Below are 24,248 nucleotides of genomic sequence, written 5' to 3'. Positions count from 1 at the left end.
AAGAAGTACGTGAGGTAAAGAAATTGATTTAACTGTGCTTAACCTAGCATTTCCCAAATTTATTTGCCACAAATCTCCTAAAATAACAGGGTGCTGAACATTTTCCAAGCATTTTCTGATTCATTCTCCAGGCAACCCTATGAGTAGGGACCAATATTATTCCCATTTTACAGACGAGGAAACCAAGGCTTAAAGAGGCTAAGTGAATTGGCCAAGTTGTGCAGATATTAAGTGAGAGAGGTGGGATGTAAACCCATGTCAGTCTACCTGTAGTGCCCACAATATCAGCCACTATGCTATCCACCCAGTCCTTTTTACAGATGTAATTTTCCAAAGAACGCACTGTGGGAAATACCAAGCTATAAGATCTCCTATTGGCCACATCCGGAAGAGCCAGAACTTGCAAATCTTCAATATACTAATGCTGCACTAAAAATAATCTTAGGAAGTAAGGGAAGTTCATTACTTACTTCTACTCTTAAGATATTCTATTTAGAAGGTTTTATATATTATGGGGAAATGATAAAAGCTCACTTGACATCAAAAGATATTAGTAATATACATAAAATGCTTTCTAGTATGACTGTCATTTTGTTGAATATCTATTTCTATAGTTTTAAAAATGAGCAGTACAATTACTTTTTAACAAAATATACCTAAACTTATATAACTGCTTTCTTCACCCAAAATAAACCCAGTAAAGCGACTGAAAAAGAACCCGAAACGTACTAAACATAGTCGTTTTTAAAAAATCCACAAAAGAACAATGACCTTTTTTCATTCAATTTAGGAATGTAGGTGAGTGTGACACAGCATATTATGAAGATTACGTTGGAGACATTAAGAAGGCACTGCAGTAAGAAGGTCCTATTTCATTCAAGTCATTTTTTAAAAGGCTAAATTCAGCTCTTTTTTGGGAGTAACTGACAGAAAGTAATTCTGCCTGGATTAATTGTGCTATGAGATATGGGTTAAAAAGGAAGTTTAATTAATCTAATGGTAACATGATTCTGTTTTAGTACTCAACTGTTGTTGCACATCTATTTGTTCCAAAGACGACTAAGTTGCCTTGCCTTGTACAGAATGGATCCTCTAAGTTTTCCCACTCTCAGTAACTTCTGCTGTAGCCCTCTGGCAGCAGCAGAACAAGATGAGCACCATCTACTCTAACCTAGAGGAGTGCTAGGCAAGCAGGCCCAACATGTCCTGCAGGGGCTGGGATGGCTGGGGGAAGGGCATGGACTCTTGGATTTAAAGCTCAACTCTCAAGTTTACTACCACTGAAACTTCTGGCAACGTACATTTATCTTTTTTTTTTTTTGCCTCAGTTTCCTTATCTAATGGAATCATAATAGTACCCAATCCATAGGGATGTGAAGATTAAATGAGTTACATGTAGAACGCTTAGAATACTGCCTGCACAGACTGGGAGCAGTGGCTCACACCTGTAATCCCAGTACTTTGAGAGACCGAGGTGGGTGGATCACCTGAGGCCGGGAGTTCAAGACCAGCCTGGCCAACATGGTGAAACCCCGTCTTACTATGGTGCATGGTGGCGCACATCTGTAATCCCAGCTACTTGGGAGGTTGAGGTAGGAGAATGACTTTAGCCTGGGAGGCGGAGGTTGCAATCAGACAAGACTGGGCAACTGCACTGCAGCCTAGGTGACACAGCAAGACTCTGTCTCAAACAAAAACAAAAACAAAAACAAAAAAAAAAGAATACTGTCTGCACATAGTAAGCCCTATCTCATAAGTATTTGCTGTTCTTTTAAGACACTTCTTGGCTTGTGACCTTTAAACAGAAAGTAACTATTAAGGTTCTTCTACATCTGAAGTTTCAATGTATCACTTCTAAGTTTTGGATTGAGTCTTTTATAACCAAACCTAAAAGGGAGGCAGGAATCATTTACTTGCCGTCTCTGAGACATTTTCAAAACCTTATTATACTTCAGATAATACTGGGGGAAAAAAAATCACTGCTTTCGTGACAATTTTTTTCCTCTATATAGCTAGTATGCTAAAAGAAATTATTTGCTAAAATAAATTCTCATTTAAAATACAAAAAAGCTTCAGCATGTTAAATTTACTTGAACTTTTCTCTAAGGAGAAAGGTTACAAATCTGACAATTTATAATATGTTTAATATCTGATTTGGCACAAAGGGAAGATTTGGGAGATGAGGTAAACATGGCTCAGCCAATTCTCATGTTCAAAACTCAAAAAAAAAGTAGAAATAAAGTAATTACGTAATATTTTATCACAATTTTTTTTTTACCTAAATTTTCAAGGTCTTTCTTGGTGACAAATTTATAATCATCATAGACTGTGCTTTCTGGATTCTCTTCTAATTCTTCGGTCAAGTTGTCTAAGAAGGAACACCACCGAGGAGCAGGACCCAAAACCTGTTGGTGTTTATGAGAAGGTCAGCAAAGGCACAGTTTACCATGCCATCCAAGTCTGAGTTATTTATAATCAGATTTTGTTAAATATGATTTCTAAATCCTTTTTCCTATCAGAAATATTGACAAATGGCTGCAATATGTATAATGAACAAGTATATAACAGAAGAGAATAAACAAAGTAGTAAATGTTTAAGCTTGTAAGAGAAAATCTCACTTAGTCTAGGGTGCAAAAGTATGAATGAATGTTCTTATATTAGCACTATCAAAGTACAGATAAATAATTCAGATACTTATAATAACATCCATCCATTCATGTATCACCTCCTTCCTTCAAAATACTACTAGAATTCTACAAAAGCATTATTTGGTACACTAGATTTTTTAAGTTTGCCAAACAAAAGTCTAAAAGAAAAATTACCTTTTTAAAAAACCATATTTATTATTATTATTATTATTATTATTATTATTTTGTAGAGATAGGGTTTTGCCATGTTGCCCAGGTTGGTCTTGAACTCCTGAGTTCAAGCAATCTGCCAGGCTCAGCCACCACACTCGGCCCAAAATTACTTTCTTTTAAGATTTTTCAACTAATTACTTGACAATTACATTCCATTCTGCATGGTCCACTTCATTTAATTCATTTAACTCATTAAAAACTAAAATTCTAGACTATAGTTAATGGCAATATATTGTATTCTTAAAAATCGCTAAGAGAGTAGATTTTAAATGATCTCATTACAAAAAATGGTAAGTACTACGTGAGGTGATGCAAAGGTTAATTAGCTCAATTTAGCCATTCCACAATATATACATGTTTCAAGACATCATGCTGTACACAACAAATACATATAATTTTTATTTGCCATTTAAAAATAGTTGATTTTTAAAATTTCTGTATAAAGAATTCCTCAAAACTAAATGGGTGACCAGGCTCCACGAGTTATCCCAATGAAAGGCTGAGGATCAAAAGGCTGAACAGAATTATAACCAACTAATAAAATATGAATCATTAAGTTTGTAATCCAACTATGAAAAAATATAATCCAACTACTTTCATAAAATACTATGATCACTTTGTACATTTTTGCTATTGATACAAATCTTTCCCAACAAAATGCCACACCCGCTGAGGTCAATGTATGCCAAAGGAAACCTGCTCAGTCAACAGAGAAGATATGCTAGTGAAATCCTCCCTCAAGCTAGAGGTATTCCAATGAGAGAACACTGGGCTCGGGCAAAATGGAACTTCCAGTGACGACTTAACCTGTTTATTTCAGCAGCAATCAAGCATACTGGAAAAAAACCCAGAAATCATAATGGAAATGACTAAATCTAGCTTAAACTTTCTGAAGAAGGAAAGGCAGAAGGAAGAGAGTTATAACAAAGAAAAACAGCCCCTGTTAACACCCTCTTCAAATAAAAAGAAAAGTAAATGTTAGATATGGCCATAATAATTTAGTTACATTATTTTGCCTGATTAGAAAGAGTGATTCTCTTCACCTCAACACAGCTATGGTACTCATAAACATGAAAAAAAACTCAAGTATATAGAGTCTTCCACAGAAATTTCATATTAGTGCAATCTACAATTTTTAAAAATAGAAGTAAAGGTTTTTATATACTAAGTGGTTTGACTCCAACCATAAAAGACAAACCTTCAAGAAATGCAAGGCATTTTTAAAAAATTCCATCTAGAACACTTTTTAAAAGAACTGCTATGGTTTTAAGCAATTTTAGGACAGTAGCTTGAAGTCAACAACTAAATGCTACCACATACAAAGCACTGTGCTAAATTAAAGACACTGACCACAATCTCCCTGAAGAAGTTTAAAATCCAGCTGAAGCACATGTGTGCATTTGCATGTCCACACGCATGCACATACACACACAATGTATGTGCAATGAACTCAGACTGCACTGAGTCCAAGGGGAAGATGGCTTAAAAAAAACTAGGGAAGGCTGGGACACCAAATAAGTCTATTTGGAAGGACTTCATGGCCGGGCATGGTGGCTCACGCCTGTAATCCCGGCACTTTGGGAGGCCGAGGCGGGAGGATCACGAGGTCAGGAGATTGAGACCATCCTGGCTAACAAGGTGAAACCCTGTCTGTACTAAAAATACAAAAATACAAAAAAAAAAAAAAAAAATTAGCCGGGCACGGTGGCGGATGCCTGTAGTCCCAGTTACTCGGGAGGCTGAGGCAGGAGAATGGCATGAATCCTGGAGGCAGAGCTTGCAGTGAGCCAAGATCACGCCACTGCACTCCAGCCTGGGCGACAGAGCGAGACTCCGTCTCAAAAAAAAAAAAGAAAGGACTTCATGTTGGAAGGAGCACATGAGCAATCTAGGAAAATCACAGGCATCTTCTGAAGCCGAGAGAGTTGAGGCCCTTGTAACTACAGGGGTATCTGCTTCCAGTGAGTCATTAACCTGCAAATGCAAAGCTCTATCAGATAATGGTGTACTCCCTAAAACAGCAATCTTTTCTTTTCTAGACAAGATCAAAGTATGCTATTATTGCTTTTTTAGAATATAATATCCAAGATATTGTCCTCTGAGGAGAGACATCTGTTTTGTTAACTGCTGAATTTTTAGTACCTAGAACAGTACCTGCCAAATAGTAGATGCTCAATAACTATGTGATAAATAAATCTATTCATGTATAAAACACATATGAATTTCATATGCATAAAGTACTAAAACTGAAAGGGTCCTCTCTGGCAAAAGTATTTCTAAATTGGTCTAATATTCCTTATTCAGATAAAAACACTCAAATACCTCACCATACAGCTACTGGGTATATGAATACATATGGTGAAAGTTAGATCTATCTTGACTCCTATACAAGGGTACACTGTTACCCAAAGAACCTCAAAATAAATTGTTCCACCTTTTTAAATCAATCATAAACATCGGCTTCAAAGACAATAAAAAGATTATACTGTGTGCACTGACTTTCGGAGGTGAGGGGTAGGAATACTAAAACAGTCTAGATGTGAATTCACTTGCACATAGCCCTCTTTTATAATGTTCCACAACATTCTTTCTGATTATCTAGATTTTAACGGAAGTGGTTTAAATTGCCTGTCGGGGACAGGTCTAGTTATGGTAAATAATCTCTGCAATCAGATTCATGGCCATCAAATTTTCTAGGAAAAAATATTTCCATCAAAAACAAAATTAAATCTAGTAGTTGACCTTATTAATCACATTTCCTGAGTTCCTTTTCAGAGAAAAAACATCAAAACCACCATAACAAAGTTGAAATTATTGATTTACACTGGTATAAAATGCAGGTTTTATCCACATTAGACCTTTCCTCAGAGGCCTACCATTAAATTTCAAAAACAGTGGCCAGCTTAGCCAATAAGGAGGGCTCAACCACAGGCACGTCACACTCTCTGATGTAGCCACATCACAGCGTCAATGTGTAACATGTCTTTGTTGCCTTCACAGCCATAAAATATGTTAAACCTCAACTAATCCTTTGAAATATATTAATTTACTTTCTAAATTCCACATTTTACAACTTGAGGAAAACATCCTTTTTAGCCATATATGGACTATCACTACTACCTCAAACTTTCCAGGTTTCCTGTCCTGCTCTTACATTGCTGTACTCTATGCTTCAGTCACACCATGTTGCCCACGCTGTGGTCAATTTATAAGACTTCCTTTTTTTCTTTTTATTTTTTTAGAGACAGGTTCTTGCTGTGTTGCCTAGGCTGGTCTTGAAACTCTTGAGAGCCTCCAGAATAGACAGAATTACAGGCAGTGGTACTGTGCCCAGCAAATATTTCTTCAACTCGCAGGTCAGTATTAATAAAAGTAGAAAATTGAAAACTGATTCATCAGATTGCTAGAAAGGGATAATGTGGCTCCCTTAGCAACTTTAATGATAATCATATCAACCAATCTAAACGGAAATACTTGATTCTCTAAAATATGAATCTTTATGTACCAACATGCTACAAGAAGGCCACAACTCAAATGCAGCAAAGTATCTGCTTGTGCCAATCTACTTGAGCAGAAGAAGCAATTTTAAAGGACATGAAAATACATGCCATGTGCCCAAGATGATCACTGCTTCTATGATTACAATTTGTCTTTAAGATGTTAATTATAAAACTCAAAATTATCATGTATTCCTGTAAAGGACTACAAGTGGGGAGGAAAAAGGGTGAATACGAAAAATCTTAGGGGCCAGGTGCAATGGCTCACGCCTAATCTCAGCACTTTGGAAGGCCAAGGCGAGAGGACTTCCTGAGCCCAGGAGTTCAAGGCAGCCTGGGCAACACAGTGAGATCCTATCTCTACAAAAATACATACTGTTGGCCAGGCACAGTGGCTCACACCTGTAATCCCAGCACTTTGGGAGGCTGAGGTGGGCAGATCGCCTGAGGTCAGGAGTTTGAGACCAGCCTGGTCAACACAGTGGAACCCCATCTCTACTATAAATACAAAAATTAGCCAGGCGTGGTGGTGCATGCCTGTATCCCAGCTACTCAGGAGGCTGAGGCATGAGAATCGCTTGAACCCGGGAGGTGGAGGCTGCAGTGAGCCAAGATTGTGTCACTGCACTCCAGCCTGGGTGACAGAATTAGACCCTGCTTCCCTGCTTAAAAAAAAAAAAAAAAAAAAAAGATTGTTAAAATTAGCTGGGCATGATGGCATGTACCTGTAGTCCCAACTATTACCCCAGGAGGGTGAGACAGGAGGATCCCTTAAGCCCAGGATTTGGAGGCTGCAGTGAGCTATGATGGTGCTACTGCCCTCCAGCCTGGGCAACAGAGTGAGACCCTGTCTCTAAGAACAATAAAAATAAAATAAATACTCTTAGGGAGCTGAAAGAAGATACTCCTTCCCTCACTCTACTTTAGAAAAATCACTGTGCTACATCCCAAAGCTGTGCTGAGACAGAAAAAAAGATTGAGGATTACCAGATAAATGGTTTTAACAGATCAAGGGTGATTAAAACAAAAACAAAGTACTATTAATATTATAGACAAAGAACCAAAGTCTACTAAACCAATACAAATGTCATCATTTTTTTCTGCTTACTTATAATGCTACTGAGTATGACAAAGCCTTTCATTATCTAACGTACTATTAATGGAACAAATAAGAAAATAATTGATAATATAGAACAGCCATTAAATTTGAAATTATCTTTTTTTAGAAATACTATTTTTTTTCTTTGAGACACAGTCTCCATCTGTATCCCAGGCTGGAGTACAGTGGCGTGATTTAGGCTCACCACAACCTCTGCCTCCCAGGTTCAAGCGATTCTCATACCTCAGCCTCCTGAGTAGCTGGGATTACAGGCACTCACCACCACAACCAGCTAAATTTTTGTTGGCCAGGCTGGTCTCGAACTCCTGACCTCAGGTGATCTGCCCATCTTGGCCTCTCAAAGTGCTGGGATTTCAAGAGCGCCCAGCCTAGAAATATTCTTTTACAAGCCTGGGCAATGTAGTGAGGCCTTGTCTCTACACATTTTTTATATTTTTTATAAAAAATATTAAAAAATTAACCAGGTATGGTGGCATGTGTCTGTGGTCCCAGCTATTCCTGAGGCTGAGACGGGAGGATCACTTGAGGTTGAGCTGCAGTGAGCCATGATCACGCCACTGCATTCCAGCCTGGGCAACAGAATAAGACCCTGTTAAAAAAAAAAAAAGAGAAAGAAGACCAGAGAAGACCAGAGAAGAGAAGAGAAGAGAAAAGAGAAGAGAAGAGAGAAAGAAAAAGGATCACATGGAAAAAGGACCTAAGTAAATTATTCTAATTTCAGGAAAAAAACTGAAACCATGAAATGTAATGAGATAGATTTTAATTCAATTTTTATTCATCACGTATTTATTAAATTCCGTATTTATTAAATTCCGTATTTATTATGTTCCAAGTACAGTATACCCTATAAAAATAGTAGAATGAAATCCAAAAGGAACAGAGTTGTTTCAAATATAGCAATACTTACATGGAAGGACTAAATGATTCTTAATTACTTCAACTTCATTCATTCATTCAAAAAGTTAACTGAGCATTTGATAAAAGTTAAGTGCTAAAGTCAAACATAAGTAAGTGGAAAACAATCAAGTATAATACAATGGGATTAATGCCAAAACAGAAATTTTTAAAAGGTTCTAGGAAGCCCTTTATCTGCTGAGGCCGATCAAGATAGCTTTGCAAGGGGCACTTGAGCAAGGCCCTGAACAACTGAGAGGCTATGGTTTCATAACCAGTAAAGCTTAACTGCCATACTAAATAGTTAGAATGTAGTGCTACATAAAATTAATATATTTCACTGATTAATTACACAGAACATGTTTAGTTAGGAGAATTGTCATTTTTACCTTTTAGTGATCTTATACTATTACAATCCTAGAAATTCAATTTAAACTTTTATGTTATAATGACACTATTAAATCAAACAGGTAAGAACTACATTTACTAACAGCAACAGGGAGTTTGAATATAAAAGTTTTTTTTACCACCTAGCAACCATATCAAGTATCTAGTTATTTTATTATAGAACTGTTTTCAGGACACTCTAAAAATAGATATAAATATCAGTTCTGGAACTGGAGCAATAATAAAAACAATAACAACAATAAAAATAATAATAGCACTAGCAACCCACACTCTAAGAGGTAGAGGGTTTTTATCGCCCATTAGAATTTTTTTTTTTTTTTTAATAGGAGTCTCACTCTGTCACCCAGGCTGGAGTGCAGTGGCACGATCTCAGCTCACTGCAACCTCCGCCTCCCGGGCTCAAGTGATTCTCCTGCCTCAGACTCCCTAGTAGCTGGGACTACAGGCGTGCACTACCACGCCCAGCTAATTTTTGTATTTTTAGTAGAGACAGGGTTTCACCACATTGGCCAGGCTGGTATTGAACTCCTGACCTCGGGTGATCCGCCCACCTCAGCCTCCTAAAGTGCTGGGATTACAGACATGAGCCAGCGTGCCCAGCCCCCTATTAGAATTTAAATCCAGGTCTAACCAGAAATCTGTTACCCTTACTGTGAGGCCATGATTCTTTTTGGGAAACAGGATCTTGCTGTTGCCCAGGCTGGAGTGCAGTGGTATGACCATAGCTCACTGCAGTGAGGCCCTGATTCTTTAACAGAAACAACTGAAACCAGAGTTTGAAACAAATAACTTTCTGCATTTTAAAAAAGTAATACAGTATGTATGCTGTATATAACAAAAAATCTTCAGTGAGGTCTGGGTCAGTGGCCCATGATCAAACCATATTAACATCTCTGCAGCAAAACCTACACAAATTCACACCAGTGATTTGGGATAAACACAGACCTACAAAGAAATTCATTATTTCACGTAGGTTGAAGTCCTAATGAATCAGGTCCAGTCAGGGTTCACCACAGGGTTATAAACAAACTTTCAAGGCTTTTTAAATTTCAGAATTGCAGATAGGAGATGATGGAGTTGTACTATAATGTATATACACACTATACATAGCTACATATGGTAAATATATACTAAATATAGATATACTATAAATATCACTGACCACTATTATGATTAATTATAATTTTTCTAATTACCTAGCCTGCATCTCCTGTGGGAAAATGGGATTTTGCCAATTAAGAAAACCAACTCTGCATATAAACTCAAAAGAAAATTTTCTTTTCCAGCTTTTCTTCCATTATTGTTGGAAAGGCCTCACTAGCAGCAGCATGTATTTTCAAATTCTGACAGCTGAGGCTTAATAAATGATCATAAACCCAAGAGAACACTGGGTGAGCCAGAGGGAGTGGCTGTGACCTTAAGCATATAATTGCATTAGCAGCATAATGAGCTGCCTAATTGCACATACAAGTTTACATGCATTTGTGTGAGTAATTATGAGTCATTTAAATGTACTCTACTTGTAGTGTTTTGTTCTTAAAAATCAGATTAGCAAAGAAGCAATTTAATTTCAACATTTTAAAAGATTTATTTTTAAAAAAGAAAAACTATTACCCGCCATGACTTAATATTTGAAAAGATAATTTAGGGACTGAAATGAAATAACAAGAAAAACAAGGCCAAGTTAAAAAAAAAATTGTTAAGATTCCTTAAGCCACGATCTCACTAATAGCCCATCAAGCAATAGTCAATCTATGTGACACTACGAGTAGAAATACGCATGACAGAGTGCCTTCAATCAAGGGCTAGCGGAGACAGGACGCCCCAAGCAAAAATTTAAACACCAAATTAAAACTGATGTTAAGAAACACAGAGAGCTTTCGGTTGATAATGGTACCCCCATCGCTGTCAAGCCTCTTTAAAATGACAGTAAATGAATTTTAAAAGGGATTAACCTTTAAGGACAAAAAGAACTGAAGAAGAAGATGCAGTAATTTAAGAAACTTAACCTGGTAAACATGAGAGCTTACAGAGGTGAACAGCAAAGAGAAAAGATTCCTCTCTCAGAATCCTTGGGACAAGAACTTCAAGGCTCTAAGCACGGGGGACGACAGGATGAGTGAGGCACAGGCCCTAATAAAGGGGGAACAATGGAGCTGATGAACACCCAAATCCCCACCATGCCTAAAGAGACCAGAAGATAATTCTCTGGAGGAGGGGAACCAAAGCTGCCCTATGTGCGGGGTGGGTGGGGAGTATGCCACCAGGCACAGGTGACTTGAGCTGTGGGGCTAAAGTCAGGACAATTAATGGCAGTCTAGACATCAAACTGTGGGACCCTCGCCTCCTTTTCCCAGCCCCTGGAATGCCAAAGTCAAGCCTATGCTGCTGTGCGTCCACTCTACCAGCCCAAACCCCTAACACCTCAGAACAAAACTGGGGGATTCTTCTCTGGAGAAAATGAAAGGTCCTAGAAGACAGACTTTAAGATATTGATATCTGGGTAGTCATTAGCTGAAGGGTCCACATGAAAACTACCAGTGGACAAGACCACCCTGCATTTTTTTTTTTTTTTTTTTTTTTTTTGAGACAGAGTCTTGCTCTGTCACCCAGGTTGGAGTGCAGTGGTGCGATCTCGGCTTACTGCAACCTCTGCCTCCTGGATTCTTGTGCCTCAGCCTCCCAAGCAGCTGGGATTACAGGCGTGTGCCACTACGCCTGGCTAATTTTTGTATTTTTAGTAGAGACGGGGTTTTACCATGTTGGCCAGGCTATTCTCAAATTCCTGGCCTCAGGTGATTTGCCCGCCTTGGCCTCCCAAAGTGCTGGGAGTACAGGCATGAGCCACCGTGTCTGGCCCCAGTTGGCATTTTAGCACGTCATTCTTCATTTTTTTGTTTGTTTTTTTGAAACAGGGTCTCAATTTATCACCCAGACTAGAGTGCAGTGGTGCGATCTCAGCTCACTGCCACCTCAACCTCCCAGGTTCAAGCAATCCTCCCACCTCAGCCCCTCAAGTAGCTAGGACTACAGCTGTGTGCCACCATGCCCAGCTAATTTTTGTATCTTTTGTAGAGATATAGTTTCACCATGTTGCCCAGGCTGGTCTTGAACTCCTGAGCTATAGTGATCCACCGGCCTCGGCCTCCCAAAGTGCTGGGATTACAGGAGTGAGACACCATGTCTGGACCTCATTCTTAAACAAGAACAGGTTGCGTAAGCTCCCTCCCCATTCACTTATTCAACAAAGAGTTACCTCCCCATTCACTTATTCAACAAAGAGGGGGGCACTTTCCCCCTCTCTAGATACTCAGTAACAAAACACAGAACAATCCCCACCCTCAAGGAGCTTACCTTCCAGAAAGGGGAAACAACAAAGGGAGAGGCAGTGGAGAGTATGACAGACAGAGACTGGTGCTGTGGAAACTGAAGGAGAGAAGGCAATGAAGAATAGAGGGGAAGGGGAGACGACGGACAGGGACCCAAGGGGCAGGAGGGAGTGACCCTCAAGACTACCTGACAACTACAAAGGCCTAGAGGTTGGAATTGCTTGGCATGTTTGTGGATCAGTAAAAAGACCAGCCCAGTGTGGCTTGAATAGAGAGAGCAATGGTGAGCAGGGGCATTCACGAGGATCACTCTGGCAGAGGCTGGGCGACTGACTGGTTCCGGGCATTGAAGGAAATCTCTGTCTATTCATTAGCTGACAGTTCGGCAACAAGCAGAGACTTCAGTGGTCACACGTTAGAAAGAAATCAGATTTTACAGAATTAGTCCAGGAGTCACTAAACAAACAAACAACCACAAACCCTGGGGACCTGGGGGAGGGACTGAGTTCCATAATTCCTAAATTATGTTATTTAAAGCATCCAGCTTCCAACCAAAAAATTACAAGACACACAAAGAAACAAGAAAAGCAGGGTCCATATGCAGGGAGGGGGAAAGTTGCCAGAGAACTCATCTTTAAGAGACTAGTTATTTCACTAAGTCCAAACACTGGACTTAGTAAAAACTGGACAATGACATTCATCCACTGATGAATGGGTGAACAAATGTGATATACCCATACAATGGAATGTCACTCAGCAATCAAAAGGAATAAAGTACTGAGACATGGTACAACATGGACGGGCCTGGAAAACATGCTAAAGAAAAAACAGACCACATACTGTATACGAAATGTCCAGGAAAGGCAAATGTATACACAGAAAGTAGGTGAGTGGTTGCAGGGGCTGGGAGAGGGAGGAGAAGGAAGAAAAACTGGCCTGGGGTTTCTGGTTAGTGTGACAGAACAGCATGGAATTAGTGGCAACCACTGCACAACTCTGGACTGTACACTTCATGTTTCCTTTTTTTTCCTTTTTTTATTTGAGACGGGGTCTCACTATGTTACCCAGGCTGGTCACAAACTCCTGGGCTCAAGCGATCCTCCCACCTTAGCCTCCCGAGTAGCTGGGATTATGGGTGGGTACCACAGAGCCTGGCTTAGGACTATACACTTTAAAAGGATAAACTTCATGGTATGTGTATTATGTCTTTAAAAAGCTGTTGTTGTTTTTTTTTTTAATGAATTAAGGAAGTTATTATGTCTCCTTAGTTTCCTTTAATGTAGGAGCCCCCCACCTTCACTGACTTTCAGGATGCGGACATTTGCTCAAGGCTCAGGCCAGAGCTCTTAGAAAGAGCCCTGATTTGCAGGGGTCCCCACAGTCCTCTGCTGATCACTGCTCATAATCAGATCCAGTTAAACGTTTCTGGTGAGAATCACACAGGCAATGCTGTGCCAAAAGAATACTTCAGACTATTTCTATACTATAAGCGATTGGCTCTGTATGATTAATATTTGCAGTCATGTGTTTACAGCACTTTATTTTCATATTTTTGTATTTTTATTTTTTTTGTATTTTGGGTATAAAATGAGGTTCCATGAAGGTGGCCCAGTTAAGGTTTGTCTGGGGACTATTTGCCAGGAGCTACCCCGGTTTAGGAAGGGAGGCCAGAAAAATCTAAGAAACATTTATTCCCATCTACTACCCCAATAAACAAATAAATTGGAAAGACGGTAGGTTTGAGGATGGGGCACACCTCAGTTTTTTTCAAAGGGAGGTGACAGGAAACTACTTTTTAGCAAACTTATCTGAAAAGACTATGCCTACACTCTGCTATTTCACCAACCAAAAATATATACAAAATCAATTCACTCCTTTTCCTTTTTAAACTTTTAACGTTTACTTGAGGAGCTGGAATGTGAAGGAAGCTTCTGGGAAACCAAAGGAATAATAATTTGCTGAAAACTAAATTCACATACCTACTGGAGGTTTATAAACTTTGAACTTAAGCAGGATTCAGAACATGCAAGCTTGGTGAAAACTAGATATTCCTAAAACATTTAGGAACAGGACATACAGAGTTACTTTCAAATGAACCACTGTAGTATGTATGTAGGTATGTATGTACATATGTATTTATGAGACAGAGTCTTGCTCTGTCACCCAGGCTGGAGTACAGTGGCATGATCATAGCTCACTGCAGCCTTGATCACCTGGGCTTAAGTTATCCTCCTGCCTCAGCCTCCTGAGTAGCTGGGACTACAGACATGTACCCATGCCTAGCTAATTTACTTTATTTTGTAGAGACGGAGTCTCACTATGTTGCCCAGGCTGGTCTTGAACTCGTGGGCTCAAATGATCCTCTCACCTTGGCCTGCCAAAGCAATGGGAGTATAGTTGTGGCCACTGTACCTGGCCACACCACTGTAGTTTAAGTGTGTGAAAATTTTATTCAAAATCATGAAACTCACTCATAAAACAAATCTGTTAAAGTTCTCTTTTAAATTCAAAACTGGATCTAACTTATTATTCTAATTTGAAGTAGAATAAAAAGCTTTACATATCTGTCTGCTTTTCATGAAACACTACAAATGACATGTTAAATAGCATGAAAAAATCCTCAGCTGACATTTTTCTTCAATTCTCAAGGAAGAAAAAGAAAATCTGAACACGGCCCCAATCTTCTTCAAAGTCCACTGTTAGCTGAATAAAAAAAACAGATGTTTATTTTAAGGTCTCCTATTCATTCCTTCCTGAAGAGCCTGGCCTTGCACCTCGGCTACAAACGGTCATTTGATGTTTATCATCATATTACACTTGAATTCCAGTGCAGTTTCCTAGAGTTCACTTCCAGACTTTGCAATAACAATGACTCTAAGCAATGTTAAAGTCCTCTACTTCTATCCTTTTCCTCTCCCAATTTCCTAACTACACCAAATGCTGAACTTGCCCACATGCACACGCACACATGCCCCAAGGATGCTAAAGGCACTACGCCAATTTTTTTACATGAGAATGTATTTATCTTTTTGATCACGCACCTGGTAATGAGCATCTCCCAAGATCTTGTTTTGTCATTTTATTCCTGCCAAGAGTTAGTAACACAGATGGTTTGGTGTGTTATCCTTAGCACATCAGTAGTTTCCTGGTTCTACTCAACTTCCTTGCAGGCAAAAGTGTTTATTAATAACTTTTCTGCATATTCTTATTGCTTTCTAATTCTTAATTTTGAAATCTATGTAAAAACTAAGGGTACCAATATATTTAAAAATACCCAGTGGGGGAAACTCAGCAGAAAAAAAGGAAGAGCAAAACTTTAAAAAAATTATATGTACACTTTTATTCAAGGTTCTATACCTCAACAGTGCTATTCTAGGAAGGTGAAAAAATATTTTAACACCATTTAGCAGTTACTGATTATCTTGGGGAGGCGGTCATGCACGGAACTAGGAAATCCTGAAGAACATATTTTAAATTCATACAAAATAAGATTTCCCATATGCTCCCCCAAATAAAGCTGAAGGAAAGAAAGCATGATACTGGCACAGCAAAGGACGTAAAGGAACTCAATCTGAACTCAGTGGAATAAAATGTGGTCAACCACAAAAGTACTTAAGTAGAGTCTTAAATATGCATAGTTTCCTCTGAGGTGATAAACAGGATTCCCACAAACATGTGATAATATTTAGAATCTCACTAAGACGTATATGTGGGTGTGCATGACTGTGGGAGGGAAGTAGTGTGTATATACTGTCGATTGTTGTTGTTGTTGTTGTTTTTGAGACAGAGTTTTGCTCTATTACCCAGGCCGGAGTGCAGTGGCATGATCTCACTTCACTGCCACCTCCACCTCCTGGGCTCAAGCGATGCTCCTGTCTCAGCCTCCTGAGTAGCTGGGACCAAAGGTATGCACAATAACGCCAGGCTAATTTTCTGTATTTTAATAGAGACGGTTTTGCCATGTTGGCCAGGCTGGTCTCGAACTCCTGAGCTCAAAAGATCCACCTGCCTCGGCCTCCCAAAGTGCTGGGATTACAGGTATGCGCCACTGTGCCTGGCTGCTGCTAATCATTTTTTAGTGAAGTTTTAGGATAGATCCAAAAGACTTCATGTAAAATCTAAGCATCTTCAAAAAGAATATGAAGAGCTTTATTTAAAAAAAAAAAACCATACACATAATGAAATCTTTAAACTCCGAAGGAAAAGAAAGTGATGAAGTTTGATAGGGATGGTGGTGAGAGGCAAAAAAACCAACTGCTATAATTCAATCAAAAATTTAACTTTGGGATGTGGTGCTTCATGCCTGTAATCCCAGCACTTTGGGATGACAAAGCAGGAGGATCCTTTGAGCCCAGGAATTCAAGACCAGCCTGGACAACATGGTGAGACTCCATCTCTATAAAAAACAGCAAAATTATCTGGGTGTGGTGGCACATTTCTGTAGTCCTGGGTACTTGGGAGACTGAGGTTGGGGAATCACTTGAGCCCCGGAATTCAAGGCTGCAGTGAGCTGTGATCAGGACACTGCACTCCAGCCTGGGCAACAGAATAAGACCCTGTCTCAAAAATAATAAAAATAAAAATTAACTTTGGGCTCCTAGGCAACCAAGGCAAAAGGAGATGCACAGTAAGGTGGACAGATACCCTTTACTTGCTAAAGGGAAGTATACTGATAGATCTGGAAGGAGAAATTCTCTGTTGGAACAAAACTCAAGCAGCATAATATAGACCTTTAAGGGAGTCTGACAACAAAATACATTTCTTTGAGAGGCTTACAGAAGTTCAACATCAAAGAAAAATCATTAAACTATAATTGATGAAGGCCAAAGTAATGTGGTCTAAGGAAGTAGCCTAATGATCTCACTTGACTCTGGAATAGTTTAGAGCTATGCTGCCTAATAAGGCAGCCACTAAGCCACTTGTGGCTTATTTAAGTTAAAATTAATTAAATGAAGGAAAAAATTCAGTCCCTTAGATGCAGTACTCACATTTCAAGTGCTGAACTGCTACATGTGACTAATGGCTACTACATAGGACACAGCAGATATAGAACGTGTCCATCATCACAGAAACGCTGGTGGCAGACTTTGGTTTAGAGAACTGGACAGCGCTGGTTTACAGAACTGGAAAATGTAGATGGTAAACAGTTATACAGGAAACTATGTAAATAAAGTATGATATATCTACACAACAAAACACTATGTAACTACTAAAAAGAGAGCTTGATTTACGTGCTGACCAAAATGATATTGTTAGTGATCAAAAAAACCTTTGAGAGTAATATAAGGAGACCCTGACTCTGCTCAAGCCCCACGCCAGTGCTGTGCGCGTCGTATGTGACCTGACTGCACAGCATGTGCACCAACTTGTTAATAACTTGTTAATAATGGTAATGAAGGACTTTTATCTTCTTCGTTATGTATTATTACAAGGTTAAATTTTTTTTTTTAGTTAGAGCGTTTTTCGAAAAAAAAGAGAGAGAGAAAAGAAAAAATAAACACCCCCAAAAGAATACAGGCACAGATGCAGATACCAAGTGGTGAACAAGTCCCGTACACTATAAAACTGAAACCTCAATTATTTCAAATACTCTGTAAAGGAGCAGAGACCTGGCCCCTAATTCAAAATTGAGGCTATTAGTGAGCACTCAAGTCAGTACTAGTGCTGCTGGCTGAGAACAGATATTCAAAGTGTAGATAATAAAGATGATTTTTTTTCTTCAGAAAATTCAAGAACCTAACTCATAACCTTTGACCTTTTCCATGGAGATGAACCAGAAAAACAAAAGCTCAAAACTCCTCCCAGGAAGCAGTTTAACTCATATATATGAAGAGTTAGAATTAAGACAATTCGACATGGCCAAAACTGAATTTAGTATCTACTCCACCTTATCTCTGTGAATGGTTATCACTGCGCATTCAGTTCCCCTCTCTCCCCGCCATCCATCACTCCCCATGAATCACCACACTCTATGAGCATACTCCTTACTGTCGCTCACACCCAACTCTTCCCTCACCATGCCTACTGCCTTAAATGGGGCCCTCATTATTTTTTCTAATCAATTACAGTGTGTCCTATCCCTGGCTTCCAAAGCCAACCCCCATTATACAGGCAGAATAATCTGACACACCTATCTGATTTCACTCCCTTGAATAAAACCCTTCAAAGGCATGCCACTCTACTTGAAGGAAAAGCAAAAATTTTAACATGGTACAAAAGGTTTGGCTTTAAGTCCTGTTCCTTAAGAGCCACTGAAAAACCCAAGCTCCTCCCAAACAGACTGAACGGACTTGGGCTCGTGGGTCTTACTTCAGCTCCCTCTGTAAAGGATGATCTCCCTGATTCTGCCACCCTTCTGTCCATCATCACTGCCTAATTCCTGAATATCCTTCAAAATTTGAATGAAACATTACTTTTGGGAAAGTGACTTTCTTACCTCTTGTAAGATCCTGTATACCAAAGTCCCTTATCACCTGTACTATCTGTTCCTTTACTAGACTATCAGCTCCTAGGCAGCAAGGCCCATATCTTCAAACACCTTTGATATCCTAGTGCAGTTTTTGATATCCCACCCTTGGTCCTGACACAGGAAAGATGCTCACTAAGTGTCTGTGTAACAAATGTTTGTATAATAAATGACTCAGCCCCCCAAATACTCAAAACTAACAACTAATTAACACAACTATCTAGTTAAGCCCAAAAAGACAAAAATCATGGTGTGTCATTTTCATGACTGACCAACATAAATAAATGATACTTGCAAATTAAAACAACAATAAGATACTATATGCCATACATCGATTAGAATGGCTAAAATGCAAAAACATTGACAACATCAAATGCTGACAAGGATGTGGAGCAACAGGAACTCTCATTCACTGCTGTCAGAAATACAAAAAGGTATGGGCACTATGGAGGACCATCTGGCAATTTATCAAAACTAAACGTATTGTGACCAATATGACATAGCAATCAGGTTCCTTGACATTCATACAAACAAGGTGAAAACTTATGTGCACATAAGAACCTACACGAGAATGTTTAGAGCGGCTTTATTCCTAACTGCCAAAACTGGAAACAACCAAGAGGCCTTTCAATAGGTGAATGGACAGACAAGCTGCAGTACATCCAGACAAGAGAATGTTACTCAGCGATAAAGGAAAATGAGCTATCACGCCACAAACAGACATGGAGGAATCTCAAATGCATAGGATTAAGTGAAAGAATCCAATCTGAAAAGCCTACATACTATATGATTTCAGCTATATGACATTTTGGAAAAAAGTAAAACTAGTAAAAATACCAGTGATTGCTCGGGGTTTGGGGGGTGGAGGAAGGGATGAACAGGTGGAACAGAGGATTTTTAGGGTAGGGAGACTATTCTATGTGATATTGTGACGGTGTATACATGTCATTATACATTTGTCAAAACCCACAGAATGTACACCACCAAGAGTAGACTCTAACGTAAACTATGAACTTCAGGTGGTGATGTGTCAATGTCTGTTCACTGGCTGCAGCAAATGGACCACTCTGTTGTAAAGTGCTGATGGTGAGGGAGCGTGTGGGGGAGGGACATAAGAACTCTGTACTTTCCACTCAATTTTGCTGTGAGCCAAAAACTGCTCTAAAAAATAAAGACCACTGAATGAATGAATGACGTAACCATGCACAGACATGCAAGAAACATGGACAGGCAGATCTAACTTTTCTTTCAATGTCCCACTACTATCATTTACATATTACTTGTTTTCCAACCAAGAATAATGTTCTGTTCCTCAAGAAGGTAAACATATAATCCAAATGAGTATTTGTGCCCATGTCAAGATCTAATATTCGTTCCCATTAACAATCTGTAATAACTACTTTCTAGAGCAATTTACAGTGCTAGTAATACAATATAAGCCAACTTTACCTCCACCCCACCCCCACAAAAAAAAAGCCTGGGGGAAAAGCTGATGACATGGGAGCAAAAGGATGGGTAGAAGACAGGTTTGTTACATTTCTCTCTATTTTTATGTCTATTTGAAATTTTTTCTCCTCTAACCAATGAGAGACAATTAAACTACATTTTTTTCATAATACATTAAAAAAAATGTGTCAGGTCGGGTGTGGTGGCTCATGCCTATGATCACAGTACTCTGAGAGGCCAAGATGGGAGAATCCCTTTAGCTCAGGAGTTCAAGATCAGCCTGGGCAACATAGTGAAACCCTGTCTCTACAAAAAAAAAAAGAAATTTTTTTTAATTAGCCAGGCATGGTGGTATGTGCCTGTAGTCTCAGCTACATGGGGCTGAGGTAGGAGGATTACTTGAGCCCAGGAGTTTGGAGGCTGCAGTGAGCCATGATCACATCACTGCACTCCAGCCTGGGAGACAGAGTGAGACCCTGCCTCAAAAAATAATAATAAATAAAACAAATTTTAAAACGGTCAATATTCATTACTTTAAACCAGCATGCATGGAGTCAATGAAAGCCTATGAAGTATAAGACACTGTTCTAAGAACAAAGGACACAGCAAAAAGCACAACATACAAAGTTCTCGCCTTGTGGAGCTTACATCCTAAGTGAGCATCGGAAGAGAAACTTTCGTGGGATTTGAGAACACCGAATCAAAGTAGAGATGGTGTAAGTCCTAGAACTTTCTTATTATTTTCTGTATAAGGTGGGCCTTTTAAAAGAATGTAGTCTAAATTTCTGGCTTACTTGTATAAGCTACCTTCTTTTTTAAGGAAAAAACAAAACAAAACAAAAAACAAGAACAGATAATGGCCATGTTAACTAAAGACATCGCCACCTAAGTGACTACACAACCAGGACACTGAAATACTAGGTTTAAGTTCGACTATATCTCATCCAAAATAAGAATGGTAACGAGATTGACTTGGTAAGCACCAAGATGGAGGAAATGCCGGAACCAGGAGACAAGGTCTTTGGTCAACATTGAAGTCAAACTAGCATCTGAATAGGAAGTTGTCATTTACTTTCAAGAAAATGGACATGCCAGATGTAAGACTATTTAAGCAAAAACAAACATCATCTGATACACTAACACAATATATGTCATCTGTGTATCAAATATCTCCATGAAAATTACATATATTTTTACCCAATCAGAACTGAAATTAACTTTGAAAATGTGACAGGATGCTCAGAAAATTATTTCCTGATTGTCACACATTAATGCTTCTGTATGTCTGCTATTCTTGTGATCCAATAAATTGTGATGGGAAATGGGGAGGATATCCTTTGTTGAGAAAAAGGCCACAGATACTGTTACTACCTGAAAGTGTTTAGATTAAAATAGGAAGTCCACATTTCCCCTTTGTAAAGTCACAAACAACTTGTTTGTGTTACAAAAGAATACGTATTAACCACCTGACATTTGTGCCTTGCTTCCCAGTTCATAGTTATGAATATATAACTGAAAAATTACAAAACAGAACTCCACACTTTTTCCCCATAAAATTAGGTCTTTTACCTTCCGTAAGATGTCTTATCTTTCCAGATCTTTCTTATAGGCTTGGCTTTATCATTGTAATACCTTTCTTGGAGAATAAAATTAGGCATATGTTTCTTTTATCCTATTATGAATCAAGACATCTTAAAAATACACATCTTCTCACACCTGTAATCCCAGCACTTTGGGAGGCTGAGGCGAGTGGATCACGAGGTCAGGAGATCAAGACTATCTTGGCTAACACGGTGAGACCCCGTCTCTACCAAAAATACAAAAAATTAGCCGGGCATGGTGGCGGGTGCCTGTAGTCCCAGCTACTCAGGAGGCTGAGGCAGGAGAATGGCGTGAACCTGGGAGGCAGAGGTTGCAGTGAGCTGAGACTGCGCCACTGCACTCCAGCCTGGGTGACAGCGTGAGACTCCGTCTCAAAAAAAAAAAAAACAAAAAAACAAAAAACAAACAACAACAAAAAACACATCTTTTGGAGAGGGAGGGAGGGAGAGAGGAAGGGAGGAACAACTGTTGGATACTATGCTCACTTCCAGGGTGACTGGTTGAATCGCACCCTAAACTCAACATCACACAAAATACCCATGTAACAAATCTATACATGTACCCCCTGAATCTAAAAAAAAAAAAGGTTAAAATTTTAAAACATAAAAATAATAAAAAATTAAAAATATACACCTGAATTCAAATTTGAACTCAATTTAAAGTAAATCATATTTTTCGTTCAAATTTGTCTTTTTCCTCCTTTTAGAAGCTGTGAAAGGCGAGTGCTTCACTGCCTTCCATTGTCTGACAGCTCTTCCCACACCCTCAAACAATGAAAACTTTCTTCTTCAGGCCAATGTCCTATCATTTTCCGTACCTCATACAAGGTACCTTTCTTGCATGATCTTACTACTCTTTTCCTAGATCCTAAAATCATGCCTTTTCTATCTAGATGATGCCTGGAAACACAATTCTTGAATTCTTTTCTGAGCTTTCTCCAACTTACCACCACTAGAAGAAATAACAAACACAGGTACACTCGGCACATGAAGAGCCCCAAGACAGCCCCTTCACTGTGCTATCCTGACATTCTCGACCCCCATTCACAAGTGGAGTCACTGCCAACATTCTACTTAACCTTTATTCCCTGGACTTACAGTTGACTGAAACCAACAGAGCTCTTTTTGTTATAGATGCTGCTGCTGCTAGGCACCATCTCACCCATTCTGCTGACTATATTTTTAAAATTGTTCCCCTTCTCCTACTCTATCCATTGCATTAAATATTTCTGAAGTTTAATTTCATTGGTTTAATCTCTTATATAAAGATCAGGTTCTAAAGTCAAGCAGATAAGACTAAATGGAATATAAGCAAACCTAAACTTGAAAGGCCCGTCAGAATTTCCATCTGGTGTTAGAATAGGACCAGACACAGCAGGAGACTTGCACCTGGTGACTACGTCATACCAAAAAATCCCATGTCTTAAATGACCAGAATCACACTCAGTGTGATGCTGCCATGAGCGGTATTAGGAAACAATAGATTTAAGCAAACTTTTTCAAACAGTCTTCCTCATCTCAACCAAGAACACAAAATAACCGAGTAACTCTTTTCTCAATTCTCCCAACAACGATCCATCACTGGAGCCATCCTAAATGCATGGGAGAGAAGGTAATTGATCACATAAACTGGACGCCTTAGGGAATTAGGAACACGTTTTCTCGGTTGAGAAAGGCCCTCCCATCTCAAGTTTAGTCCAGGACATATTCCCCCCGAGCAAATGGACAGCCACATAAGTGAAACTGCCTAAGAGTGCAAACATGCTTGCTTGCTCACTCCACCTCTCCCCTACATACACCTCCCTCCCTCCCCCTCCCCACCCCTCCACCTCCAGCCTCCAACATCTTGAAGGGCTTTTATTGAAACTGATGTAAGCTAAATGAGCTTCTGACAGGATTTCACTTTAAATCCAATCAGTAGCCACTAAAATATCCCAAATGCAAAGAAAATGTAACAGAAATGTTGGCAAGAATGTCTCTGACTAGTGAGATTTATAGTTTTTTTCATCTTTTTCTGATATTTATGTATTTTCTAAAATAACTATTATATTCATACAGAAAATATATTTTTTATTAATTTCCAAGAGCTTATAATAATAAAGAGAAATGTTTAGTGGGAAAAAAACAAGATATGAAACCACATTAACAAAGTTTCAGATTAAATATTGAAAAAAATACAGCAAAATGTTAATGTTTGTCTTTAGGCAGTGGAAGGGTATTTGAGTTTTCTTCTACTTATCTGTATTTGCCATATTTTCTGCAAAGAGTGCACCTTGATGATATAATTGGGGAAAATGAACTTCACTTTAAAAAATCAGACTTCTTATTTAAACAACCAGATGTTATCACTGCTTTCTGTTTCAATAGTCAATGGCAAAACTAATGGCACAACAGACCTCTCTCAATCTATATCTTATGTGATTATCAGACTAAACAATCCCAAATCATGTCTTAAGTCATTTTCCTTGCTCACATTCACAAGTTTGTCACAATCTTTTCCATGTATAGCTTTATTTTGCTCAACATGATATTCCCTTCTAAAAGCTAAATAGAAGTCCATGCTCACATAATGCCATAATTATTATTTTTTTTCCCCTCAGTCTCCTGAGTAGCTAAGACTACAAG

At 38.9% G+C, this 24,248-nt stretch overlaps 1 protein-coding gene across 2 annotated transcripts in view; it reads right to left on the bottom strand.

Moving 5' to 3' along the window:
- The window catches only part of NOL10 (nucleolar protein 10), a 117,591-nt gene that overhangs the window by 32,752 nt on the left and 60,591 nt on the right, over positions 1-24,248 (bottom strand). For both annotated transcript variants that reach the window (XM_063648970.1, XM_054476307.2), the window contains one exon: positions 2,279-2,405. In XM_063648970.1, coding sequence (XP_063505040.1) covers positions 2,279-2,405 — 127 coding nt within the window. The remainder of the gene's footprint in view (positions 1-2,278; positions 2,406-24,248) is intronic.

This window comes from Pongo pygmaeus, chromosome 12 (genome assembly GCF_028885625.2).
Source record: "Pongo pygmaeus isolate AG05252 chromosome 12, NHGRI_mPonPyg2-v2.0_pri, whole genome shotgun sequence".
Taxonomy (NCBI): domain Eukaryota; kingdom Metazoa; phylum Chordata; class Mammalia; order Primates; family Hominidae; genus Pongo; species Pongo pygmaeus.
The sequence above is the reverse complement of the archived record's forward strand: the minus strand, read 5'-3'. Positions and strand labels throughout refer to the sequence as shown.